This window comes from Rhinichthys klamathensis, unplaced genomic scaffold (assembly GCF_029890125.1).
Source record: "Rhinichthys klamathensis goyatoka isolate OS25496 unplaced genomic scaffold, OSU_Roscu_1.1 h1tg000127l_1, whole genome shotgun sequence".
Lineage (NCBI taxonomy): Eukaryota > Metazoa > Chordata > Actinopteri > Cypriniformes > Leuciscidae > Rhinichthys > Rhinichthys klamathensis.
Genome location: NW_026606664.1, coordinates 945,842 through 958,790, shown reverse-complemented (window position 1 = coordinate 958,790; position 12,949 = coordinate 945,842). Strand labels below are relative to the sequence as shown.

The 12,949-nt window shown below is 40.0% G+C and overlaps 2 protein-coding genes across 2 annotated transcripts; both read right to left on the bottom strand.

Moving 5' to 3' along the window:
* Positions 1-461: 461 nt before the first annotated feature.
* Positions 462-2,523, bottom strand: rxfp3.2b (relaxin family peptide receptor 3.2b). The gene has a single exon (XM_056256411.1). The coding sequence runs from the start codon at positions 2,175-2,177 to the stop codon at positions 975-977; it is 1,203 nt and encodes a 400-aa protein (XP_056112386.1). The 5' UTR covers positions 2,178-2,523; the 3' UTR covers positions 462-974.
* A 3,031-nt stretch (positions 2,524-5,554) lies between these two features.
* creb3l3a (cAMP responsive element binding protein 3-like 3a) lies at positions 5,555-12,829 on the bottom strand. Its single transcript, XM_056256410.1, has 10 exons — positions 12,705-12,829; positions 12,317-12,430; positions 11,791-12,025; positions 11,448-11,581; positions 11,173-11,283; positions 10,977-11,083; positions 10,696-10,764; positions 10,525-10,609; positions 9,137-9,233; positions 5,555-6,017 (listed from the first exon to the last, which is right to left on the bottom strand). The coding sequence occupies exons 1-10, from the start codon at positions 12,723-12,725 to the stop codon at positions 5,704-5,706; spliced, it is 1,287 nt and encodes a 428-aa protein (XP_056112385.1). The 5' UTR covers positions 12,726-12,829; the 3' UTR covers positions 5,555-5,703.
* Between the last annotated feature and the right edge of the window lie 120 nt (positions 12,830-12,949).

Below are 12,949 nucleotides of genomic sequence, written 5' to 3'. Positions count from 1 at the left end.
TGGGATATTAAATTAATACTGACTTAAATTTCAGTCTGTTTCTCACAAAAAGCTTTCATATGATTTCAGAAGACTTTGAAAATAGTGCTTGAATCAGAGATACTTGTTTTATTCTTTTCTTTTTTTCTTTTTTTTACCCTGGTCTCCATTCACTTTTATTGTGAAGAAGAGAGCCGCTCAGTCATTCAATTCCTTTGGTGTTTTCTGGAAGTGAAAATTTGAAATGATATGAGGGTGAATAAATCTTTATGTGAGCTATCCCTTTAAGTCTCAAATATGGTGTATTTAGAATAAAATATAGTTTTATACTAATTTAGACACTTTACAAACAACCAGTTATATATAAAATTGAAATGAAAAAGAAATTGTCAAAATCATTATTTTGACTGGTCATTCACAAAATTATGATTTTGTTAGTTAGATAGTTTATTAGTTTAGTTTTTCTTTTGTACAGGATTTAAACACACTGAAAGACAAATCAAAAAGTGTGAAACTTCATTATATCTACACAACTGCAAGTAAATGTATAATTGGCAATGTATTGAATGATTGATGGATTAACCACTGATCCTCCTCACATATTAATTTTTTATATCTCATAAAACGAGAGAAGGGCTGAACCCCTCCACGTCTCAACAGTTTTTTCTTCTTTTTTCCAAAGGCTGAAAAATTTAGCGCTCCTTTGAAGGATGTCTCAGGGGGGAAATCCTAAAGCAAGCATTGCTGCAAATATGCAGCAAAGCAAACAGGTGAATGTGTCCAGAATTCCCCAGTGGCTCCGATGACCAGAGATGCATGTGAAAACAGTTCTGCGTCAAAAGGTATGGAGGAAGTTAGGGGAGAAATGCGCAAGAGTTTCTGAACGAGAGGAAGGGAAAGTGGGGCAGCTCCCAAAGGACGTTTCTCACGCCTGCTTCATCCTGTCAATCAAAAACAAAGTTGAACGTGAAGGATCCGCTTTTCTCTGAAAAGCATCAAACATCCATCTGCACGAGAACCAGTACCGGAGGAGCCTCGGACACCTTTGCCTTGCGTGGGAGCATCCGAGTAAGGCTCCGGAAGGACGGCGTGGCCCTCAGCAGAAGCTCTTTGAGTCCGGCGCGGAATTCCTGGCGGATTAGACAATAGATCACCGGGTTGAGGCAGCTGTTTGTGTGGGCCAAGCACACAGTCAGCGGGAAAGCATACGCCTGCGCGTTGTAGAAGGCCTTGCTGAAGGGCACCAGGTCAAACTTAATGAGGACGCCCCAAAGAGTCAGGGCCTGATTGGGCAGCCAACACAAGAAGAACGACAGGACGACGATCACAACAGACTTGGTGACCTTTGAGCGCCGCTTGTGTCGGCCCAGCTCACTTTCGGAGCCAGCAACGCCGCTAACTCTGCGGCTTAGCACGATTCTTAGAAGTAGGAGATAGCACACGGTAATCACCACTAGTGGGATCAGAAAACCAAGCAGGACCTTTTGCAACTGGTATAGTCCTAGCAACAACTGCGGGTCCCAGCTTCCCGTTTCGGGGAAGCGCACCAAGCATAGCTCCTCATCCGTTGCAACTTGGGCTACGGTGGAATAAATGGAATGCGGGAGCGTCGCTATCAGGGATACGACCCAAATGCCCAAGCTGATCCATTTGGCCGCAGCCGCCGCCGCTCTGCGACTGTGCATCTTCATTGATGACGCGATGGAGTAGTACCTGGCCACGCTCATGGCGGTCAGGAAAAATACGCTGGCGTACATGTTCATAGTGGTGACGGAGCTGACGATTTTGCACATAACTTTGCCGAAGGGCCAGCGGAAGTCTAACGCCGTGTCTACGGCCCAGAACGGTAGGGTTAGGACGAACTGCAGGTCGGTTAGAGCCAAACCCATCACAAAGCAGTTGATGGAAGACTGCTTCTGATGGTAGCGTGAGTGTAGCAGGTAGAGCGCCAGAGAGTTGCCTACAAGTCCTAGAGCACACACCACCGAATAAATGAGGGCGATCATCACACGCACAGCCAAACTAGACCCATCACCTTGTAGTGTTGAACTAGACTCCTTTGTCAACAGTTGCAGCCAGCAGCGTAAAGACAGGTTCCCGCTGACAGAGTCCGTGCAGTTGTCCAGAGCCGCGCTGGGTTCCAGTGTGTGCTCACATTCTCCCAGATCCAGAGTTTGTGTTGTGTTATTCCTCTCCATTGCAGACTCCCACTCAGTCTCTTGTCATGGTGAAATGATACAAACGGCGAAAAGAGTCCATTCATCTAATTTATCTCAAGTTCATTGTGACCACTGCACTTTGTTCCCGTTAAGTATAATTAGTTCACCGGCAGCGAGAGCGCGGTCTCATCAGTGCCTCTCTCTCGCGCGCGCACCTCTGTGCGCTCTGCAGCGCGCGCACATTCTTTTATACTCCGATGAGAATGACGCGCCTCCGCGCGCTGCTGAGGCACGCGTCGCTTTATGTCAGATACATACGGTAAGCAATGAAACCTAGTTTTCACGTGTTATATTTCATCATAGGAATTTGCACAGTAAAGTTTTTAAGTCATACGAATATAGCTCATTGACTTAAATTTGATTTTGTAGCCTACAGAAATATTGTTTTGGACGAATACATAATAGCCTGGAAGACTTTTAATATATGTGCCTATACTTTTTGCGTGCAGATATATAATGTCCTATAGTAATTTGGCTTCTCTAAACGCAACTACAGTGTGTGTGTGTGTGTGTGTGTGTGTGTGTGTGTGTGTGTGTGTGTGTGTGTGTGTGTGATATTTTATTTTTATACTTGGCATATGTTAATCTATCTATCTATCTATCTATCTATCTATCTATCTATCTATCTATCTATCTATCTATCTATCTATCTGTCTGTCTATCTATCTGTCTGTATTTCTATCTATCTATCTATCTATCAACAGGTCACACATAAGCTTTTTCACATTCACAGACTTTTAATTACAACCCAGAGTTCTTGAAAATAACCCAGAAATTCCCATAATGAAAGTGTGTGATAACTTATTGATTTCAGATTGGAGTCTTTCGTCTTTGTTGGGTTAATTTTGAAGATTACTGAGCCAATAATTGCATCGTTTTGCCTTGAGGAGCGAAGATAAATTTATTTGTGCATCAAACCAACAGATTTAATCAAGTAAAATGCAGTTCTTTGACAGACTTTTTAAAGACTTTAAAAACTTACTGGAGACAAACTGGAGGCCATGGGCCCAAGGGAGATGTGAAAGTGAAGAGGCACGACACAGTCCTGTGGATGAAAGATGCAAGTTTATCTCTCTTCATGATTGAAATCTAGAACAATAGTTTGGTCTTTATCAAAACCTGCTGAACCCTCCAGTCAATTACATTTGAGCCAAGACTATCTTGACCACAATAGAAAGATTATGCATTATGGTCTATCTATCTTTTGCATTTTCCCCCAAGTTGTCTTATCTGAAAGTGACTTGAAATACCTCCCACACTGTTTTCTCATTCCTGGGCACTGGTGATTCAGTTCATAAAATGGCAAAGAAAAAAATGAAGTTGACATTTATGTATTGATTTATTTGTATGATCTACACAAACTACTGCTTTCATATTTATTCATTTATGCATCTCTCTTAGGGATGCCTAAAAAAAACCTATTTGTCAAGGATGATCATTTTTGTTTTTAGTGCGATGGTTTGTTCACCTGTTCTTCTCATCTGCACTGGCCTCATTCTGTCTCTCGTGACATCCAAATTGTGCTAAAAGGCATTTATGTGTTGACATCAACCCAGAGTGCAAGACAGAGAGTTGTCCATTTCATAAGACGTATTTTAGAACATTTATTGGAAAAAAACAATGCAAACGACGGAGAAAGACATTGAAAGAAACTGAAAGACAATTCAACACAATGTGATTTTACTGAAAAAGCACAATTGTTATCAAAAGCAATTTATGCAAACTAACTTTTACTTCAGCCTTCAGATTAATATACCCATAAAGCAAAACTGTCTTCAAATGGAAGAAAAACACAAAGGCACTCCGTTAGGACAAACTTGCTGAAGCAAGGATTCAAATTGTAAAATTAATTAATTTGAAAGAACTGATTTTGTATTATTATTCACCAGCTGTAATAAATTGGCAGAGCAGATTATGGTTCAAATTTGTAGTGATAGCTAGGCTATAATATATACAGTGGAGTCCAAAAGTCTGATGTCACATCTGGGATTTGTATTAGGCTATTATTAATATTTCATTTCCTTTAATTTGTAAATAATAATAAAAAAGTAAAATAAATATGTTAATTCGTTTGTACAAACGTTGAAGTTAGAAATTTAGAAATTCAAACTTTTTTATTTCACTCAATCAATTTGTTATTACACTATTTGTATACTTTTTTTACACGGCTCTCTGGAATACTCGGAATACTTGACTATGATTGGTCGATTGTGTCATCCAGTTGCCTGATATCAACGCTGTATATCATTCCGCTCATTGCGTGAAGGAAACCGGCGCTACTTTCATGTCTCTCGTATATCCGCGTATATCACACCGTGGGCTCTTGTTTCATACCGTTTCAGTGCGTTCAAGTCCTCCTGGGAAGTTCGTACACACGAGGTTGGAAGTCGTGTTTACGACGTGAGGTGCGTTCTTCATACTGTCTATGGGTGCGTTCAAGTCAGTTTCATCGGAGCAAGATGGCGGTGTACCTTCTTTTAATTAATTACACGAAAATACAGCAAGGTTTGTTAACTCTGCTTATAGAAAATGAAGAAGAAAGAATGCACATCAGGTGTGTTTTTCTTTTTATGTTTTGAATAAACATATGAAGCCAATGTAAACTGTAAACTGTTAGCATTTTTTGTTGTAATTCATTAACGTGCTGCTTATAACAAGATTAATGATGATCATGATAAATAACAGTTTCTAGGACGAGTAAACATTGAAATCAATTAAAATTTACCGTCAACTACAGACGTTGCATCCATTGATTCCGCCATTTCTCACTGACACGCCCCCAACTCGTACAGATCGGGGCTTAAAGAAAATCCCGAGCTCCCCACTGGTATTTACGGCATTGTGGTAGCGTTCAAGTGCATTCAACTCGTAATTACGATCTATACGAGATGACTTGAACGCACAGGCAACTGTCGCCATCTTGCGCCTCAGATATCGATTACAGTGAGAATTAGCTACCTCATGAGCCTGATATTGCAGTATCTATTTCAATATTACAGTAACGTCGCTAGTCTGATTGTTTCGTACGTTGTTAGTGAAACATTTGTTCATAGTGGAAGCAAGATCCTTTAGCCTACAAGCTTTCATAATTTCGTTTCAAACTTTTATGTCGTATCCGGGTAACAAGCGCGATATAATGTAGCCTGCCTACAGTCAACCATTATCGCAAAAAGATACCTCAATTATAGTTAAAAAGTAGGCCTATAGCCTTTTCGTTTTAATAGCCTTTTTTTTTTAAAATGATGCTCTTCTTAAATGTCAAGCTTAAAAAGATAAAAATAAGCACTTCCTTCATTCCAAATGAGCTGATAAAAATTGGACTTGTTATTTTATTCGAAGTTTGATCATATAAATAAGCTTCTGTAGGCCTATCTCTTAAAGATTACTTCAGTATAGAAAGAAGAGGGGGAAAAATAGCTTCCAGCCATCTGTTGGCTGGCTCCCGTCTTCAAAAGCGCTGTTAAAGGAGTTTTGACAAATCCCCGGGTAAATCCCCCTCTGCCCTTCACATATCATCCGCATGAGGACTCCGCCGTGAGCCACGTCGCGGATTCAAGGTCACTGTCGCTACATGCCCAGTGATGGGGTCTCCATGGTGATGCTCGTCGTGCTGGTCAAAACTGTGGTTGTGGAATTCAGAGTCGTAATTGGTGAACTCTGGTCTCCTGTGAAGTCTTCCCAGCAGCGAAGCAATCTCCTCCATACTTTTATCCTCAGAGAAGCGCGGGAGGATTTTGGGGTCCTCTGTTGCTGAGTACGGATGCTCGAGGGTGTGCAGCACGCGGGAAGACTGGAGGTTGCGCAGGGACCGTGACTGAACTGCAAGGGGTTCAAGAAAATGTAAGAAAGATACTTCAGACTTCTTTTTGCCAAAATATGTGCTATCATTCTTTAAAACAAACGCAACTTAATTTGATATTTTCTTATATAATGAAGTTTCTTCAACTGTGGGCACTTTTGGCCCTGTGGACGTTTGTACAATAAATGTACACCCTGACTAGTTTATGTAATTATTCTACTAATGATCTCCAATAGTGTATAGCCTATACTGAGAGATTTCTGTATTTTTTTCCCTATCCTGAAAATTCCCACCACAGTGTCATTTCCACCACATCTCAAATCACTCAAATCAAATTGCAGAATCATTTGTCTGGCTAAGGCTAATTTCATAGCTAGTATTTCATGTATCATAAATAAACAGGAAAAATTTTGTTTTCACACTTTTTGCATTATTTGGAAATTATGCACCATAAAAAAAAACATTTGTGTATTTACCTTATTGGATGTAAAATTGTTTGGGCTTGGGGAAATTATGCCTTTAGTTTATAAAAAAAAATTGATAGAAAACGCTAATATACAATAAATATAAAAATTATTTCACTATTTATTTAGATTTTCATAGTTTCCATGGAATTCATATTTCTATAATGGATTTTCATATTTTGGATCTTGAACAAGTGTAAAACAATAACATAAAGGGCATTTGAAAAGAAGCAAAAACGATTTACAAAAGCACAATTGCATTTTCCAAGTTTTGATGTTAAAATGTTGAAATCTGTTTTTAATAAGCCTTTAGGACATGAAAGTGCCTGAAACGCCCATGTTAAGCCATTCATACACTTTTTATCAAATACATACATACTGTATAGTCAATCCCTCAGAATCAAACTTTACTTTCTGTAACTGGTCAATGCCAGTTATTTTAAAGGATTAGTTCACCTCAAAATGAAAATTTCCTGATAATTTACTCACCCAAATGCCATCCAAGATGTTCATGTCTTTCTTTCTTCGGTGGAAAAGAAATTAAGTTTTTTGAGGAAAACATTTCAGGATTTTTCTCCACACAATGGACTTCAATTGCAACCAACATGTTGAAGTGCAAATCAATGCAGTTTCAAAGGGCTTTGAAGTGCTTCAAACGGCTCTTCACGATCCCAGCTGAGGAATAGGGTCTTATCTAGCGAAACGATCGTTCATTTTCTGAAAATAACAAAACAATTATATACTTTTTAACCACAATTGTTCGTTTTGTGCTGGTCTGCGACGCGCCAGGGATTACGTCATCACGTTGGAAACGTCACACGTCACGTCATCTATCTAAGGGTGTATTCACACCTGCCTTGTTTGGTTCGATTGAATCGAACTCTAGTTCGTTTCCCCCCTTGGTGTGGATCTTTTGGGCAGGTGTGAATACAGCAATCGAACTCGGGTGCGGACCAAACAACCGAACCGAGACCCAGCTGAAGAGGTGGTCTCGGTACGGTTCCAAACGAACTCTGGTACGGTTCGTTTACGGTGTGAACATGAACCGACCCAATTGCAAGAAAGCACTGCGCCTTTGAGTTAAAAGGCTTCCGTAGTCGGAGATTTTTGCATAATGGTTTGTGTTATTGTTGTTTATGTGCGAAAGAGAATTCCATTCCGGCGCGCTGTCTGGCCACACGATACTGTTGCGCGTCTTTCTGCGCGCCGTGTGTGTGCATCATTGGAATGGAATGAATGAATGAGTGTGTGCATCAGGACATTCACATACAGCGCGTTCTCTTTAGTCTAATCGCGCATAGATGCAAAAAAAAGCTTTTGCAGTTCATATAATGTAACGATAGTTACAATACAAGGATGATGCTGCGTTAAACTGGACAAACTTAAATCGCAAGCGTTAACATTGACAGCACTTGTTAGCAGTAAATACAATAAGAATCTCATTATTTGAATGTGTGAACATAGCCCCTCTCTATGAATGAAAACTTTATACCTTATTCGTCTTCTGCGCAGTTTCTTCATATTGCGTTTGTACAGAATAACACAAAATTAGTCAAATAAGAAATATTGCAGTACGAAATATCTCCATGCTGAGCCTTTTTTGCACTTCCTGATTTCCCTACTTGAGAATCCTTGTCCAATGAATGGACGACCTTAGCACACGTGTGGTTTTGTTTACAAATTTTGGTTCACTTGCAAAATAAGCAGTGTGAAAGCGAACCGTACAAAAAAAAAAAAAAAAAAAAAAAAAATTTGGTCCGGACCAAAGCAAGTGAACTATCGGACTTTCCTGGTGTGAATACACCCTAAGTTATTTGTCTGTGAACTCCGGTTCAAAAAGGCAGGGAAGGGCGAAAAATTCCATCTAATTTTCTCCCGTTTTCTCCTCCAACTTCAAAATCGTCTGACATCTTTGTTTTAATTTATTATTATTATTATATATATATATATAAAAAAAAAAAATTGTGACGTTTCCGACATGATGACGTAATCCCTGGCGCGTCGCCGACCAGCACAAGATGAACAATTGTGGTTAAAAAGTATATAAATGTTTTTTTTAGGTTTATTTTTAATGACCGATCATTTCGCTAGATAAGACGGCATTGGGGTGAGTAAATTATCAGGAAATTTTCATTTTGAGGTGAACTAATCCTTTAAGTCTGTGGATGAAATAAACAGTCGAGTGAGTCACGCATTGACACATTTTACCCTGTTCTTTTTTCCTGAACTTCAGCCACCCACTTCAAAAGAGCTGTGGAGGGCAGGACGCTAATCGAACAAGGCGGTGATCAAGTGCGGCAAACTTTAAACCATGACCTACGCTTAGCCTGCAAAATTAGAATTGATTCCCTTCAGAAACACTGACAGCAGGTTTGATGAGGACAAATTACAACTTTTCTTCAACGCCGTTGATTCAATGTGTGGGAAACATGACAAAGCCATTTGCCATTCTTCTAGTCTTCGTCACCTCCCTCAGTCCTTCCAATAACTGTCATAAGGCTTCACCCAAAGCCTAATGGCGTGTCAAACAAATTATACATTACACGGATTCAAGAACCCCTTGTTCTTCAAGCATAACATTTTCCTCTCAAGTTAGCAGTCGCAGGATATAAGGTTGTAATGGGGTTTTCCCCTCAAGGACCAGATGGAGGAGATATTTCGGCCAGAAAACTCACCTCTCAATGGGCTGAAGTCTCCATGCTGGCTGACTTTGGTATCAGAGAAGGGCTTCAGACTGGGCAGCAGAATCAAGGTGAATGACAGAAGCAGCACCTGAGGGACAGAGGCAGATGGAAAGCTTAAACATAGCGGCACGGAAGGCCATTAGTGAAGCACAACTTTGATGTAACATCCATTTTTGAGGTATGTTCTCAAGTAGCTTTAGATTGGAGTTCCTTGTTCTGTTATTACTTGCTTCCTTCATGTTGGGGAACACCGATGATTGCTTTAAGAGCATTTGCTAGTCAATGTCTTGTGCAGAAAGGCAATGAAATATATGATATTGTGAAACATCAGTTTTTTACATTTACAAAATTGAAGTCAACCAGAAATGGCATTTTTTAAACTAACGTTACTATAGCAAAGCTGAATTTTCAGCAGCCATTACTTCAGTCTTCAATTTCACATGATCCTTCAGAAAACTGTTGTGCTGCATGCTTAATATTTTGTGGAAACATTTTTCAGTATTGTTTGATGAATAAAGTTCAAAAGAACAGCATTTATTTGAAATAGAACTGAAGAAAATTTAGCAGCCAAAAATATTTTTTACCATCCATTAAACTGTTTTTGCAAAAACAGGCAGATCATGTAACACAAAACTTTTAGATACCAATGAAAATTCACAATTTTCAGGTACAGAAATGGAATAAAGTAGGCTAATCAAATGAGAAATACCACTACATAGTCACTGTATAAATGAAACATAGATTAATCCTTATTAAAGTTACAAAAGTTATTCAGTCAAGAGCAGTGAGTGTTTTTTAACTTTAAAAACGCAGACAGCAGTAGGTATATTAGGCTCCTGTCACTTTAAGACCGAATGCAATATACCGATGCATTCTGTACACGTGTGTTCATTTTAGGCCCTGTATGTATATATATCATAATGAAACAAGATGAATAAGAAAACAATGTGGGAGAGACTTCATTTTATCTTTTTTTAATAATAAAAAAGTGTGATTATGTTATTATCTTGACAGAAATAGTTTGTAATAGTAAGAAATAAACCCTTTTTTTTATCTTATTTCTGCAGTGTTCAGCTTGTATTTGTATTGCATATTTCTAGGGAATTTTCCTTGGTGCTACTGCTTTTGGATTGCTTAAATAAAGATTGTCAGAATAAAATTTACTGATAAATAATTCAAAATAGGACCAAGAATGTGTTGATGTAAAAGATTTTGTGGTTAATACACGCTGACATGTGCTGAAAGAAAACGCCGGCAAGTGCCAGAGAAAATACCATCTGTTATGTATGTGTCTAGTGTGTGTTTTTAAAAGCCCAAAGCATGATTACTGTATGCCTGTATCTTTCATGTGCTAATATTGCTTTTTTTTTAACCCTCACCAGAATGCAGGTCCCAGTCTGGGCCGGTTTGTTGGATCCGTTCATGATCATCGCTTGGAGCCGACGCAGTTGTTCCATCAGGGAGCTAGAGATGGAGAGAGCGGGGGAAAAAGTTCAATTTCAGGGGCCTGTATGGAGTTGTGAAGATTACCAAATAAATGATTCTCTCACATGTTGCATTTCTCCAACTGGAAGACTTTCCTCTGCAGCTCCTGGTTGTGTGCACTGCATGCCGCCATCCTACGGAAACAAAAGAACCATGTCAAAGGATACAGGTTGTAATCAAATCAGCTCTCAAGCCAACTGTCAGACGCAACTGTAAACCTCCACCTGGTATAATGCCAGGGGGTTGTGTTCAGTAGCTGCGAATTCCATTATGTATTTTCCCTCTGTGATTCAATGCACGTAGCATCCGCTTTTGCTTCATTTGTTTCGAGTACAACAGTCAATACCTGCTCTCCAGGCCGTCTATGTATTCTTTCTTCTTCTTCCTGCTCTCTTGGGCCGACTGCTTGTTGCGGATCTTCCGGCGGATTTTCTTCAGAATCCTTTCCTCGTACTTGATCACGGGAGGGAAGCAGAAACATTGAGCTACAAAGACAAACAACTGTGCTCTACAATTATGGTGTCATTTCCAACTGGAGGTACCTTGGTAAGCGGGAACTGATTTGGCAGAGTCAATCCTTCCTTGGCAAGGAGTCGTTTCTCATCCTCTGTGAGAACCAGCTCCTGGTAGGACTGCGGGGACACCTTTGTGGTCTGCAATATCAATCGGACATGAAAGTAACAAATCCAATCAATGTTTCTATGTGCCTGGATGGTCAGATACCTATTGAGTTCAGCTTTTATCTTCTCTAAAGTTCACCTTTTCCCTATTCTGCCTTGTGTATTTTACCTAGCTTCACGCCTGAGTGCAAACTCACAGGCTCTGGTGTGCCAGATAGCAGCAGGTCCTTGACAGTTAGGGGGAATCCAGTGGTCGGTTGTGCCTGTGGAGTTTCAGACGCCCGCTGTATCCCTCCTGATTTGTCTGGGAAGAAGCCAGTCTCCCAGCCATCTGCGGCAACAGATAATATTATTTATCCTTCTTTGTGTGGTTATGGGGAGATTCACAAAGCTCAGAAATAGGGGCTTATCTTCAGAAATTTTACCAAACCAACGCACAATGCTGTGAATTAATAAGTGGGAGGCTAATCATCTGCGTTTACAGTGTAAATCTATTGCTAGTCACCAGGAAGGTTCGCTTCACGAATACTTGATACTCACTGAATTCATTTGGGAAGTTTGTGTCGAGATTGTGTTGCGTCTGAGATATGACGATGCAAGGCTCCACGGGGGGGCTTGCGGTTGGCGCCGGACTGTCGATGTGATCCGAATGAGGGTCTTCGCTGATTCCGCTGTCGCTAGGAGAGGGCGACCAAACTGGAGACCCCGAAACAGAGTCGCACCCATCTAAAAGTGTGTTGAAGAAGTCCTCGTTTCCCTGGGCAGGCATCATCATCTGGCAATCGAAAATACAGGATGATGAAGGTGTGATATTAAATTCTTTCTTCGGCAGAACACAAAAGAAGAACTAATTGTGTCCATACAAAGAAAGTAAATGGTGTCCAAATGGACAAAAATGGCTCTTTAAAATATCTTCAGTGTGTTCCCGCATAATGAAATTAAGTCAAACAGATTTGGAATGACATGAGTAAATGATGACAATTAACAATTTTGCGTGAATTATCCCTTTAATATGCCATGTCAAAATCCGAAAAACTGAAGCCGGACTTTCTTGACTTCGACTTACATGAGGATCTTGAACTGGCCAAAGCTGATGGTTTTGTTGTCCCGTATTCTCATGGCGTAGGATACCATCATTTTTATCGAAGAGCAAATCGAGCAGTTCTAACCCCTCACCGCCCTATGACACAATGAATATAATTGCTGTTTAATTCATCTGTTGTCAGTGGGATTCAATGGAAATGGAAAATAGAAAATGGATGAAAGCACCAAAAACAGTTAAAAGCAACCAAATGTTGAAACGAGAAGACGGGACAGATAACTTTTCAATTTTTTTGAACTTTGCTCTGTATGAGATATTGCACATGCAGGTTAGATAACGTAGACTGCGTTTAATACTAATTTCTCTTTGCTAGCATGTGAAACTAATAAAACTTCAAAACATAAGGACTTACCTGGTCTGAATAGTGCTCCATTACTGTCCAGGGGTAACGCAGTCTAAATGGGACAAAACCAAAACATCTGCCAATAGGTTGTCCTGACTCTGTCTGTGTCCCTCTGCTCACCCAGGACAAAGTTCGAACTCCAACGCAACAATCAGGTCATCATCCTCAGAGCTGTGTTTGATTGGCTGTTTGTAGGGATGTAAGATAAAAAAGAATGTGGGAATTCTTATATTTCAACCAAACATTGCCACTTC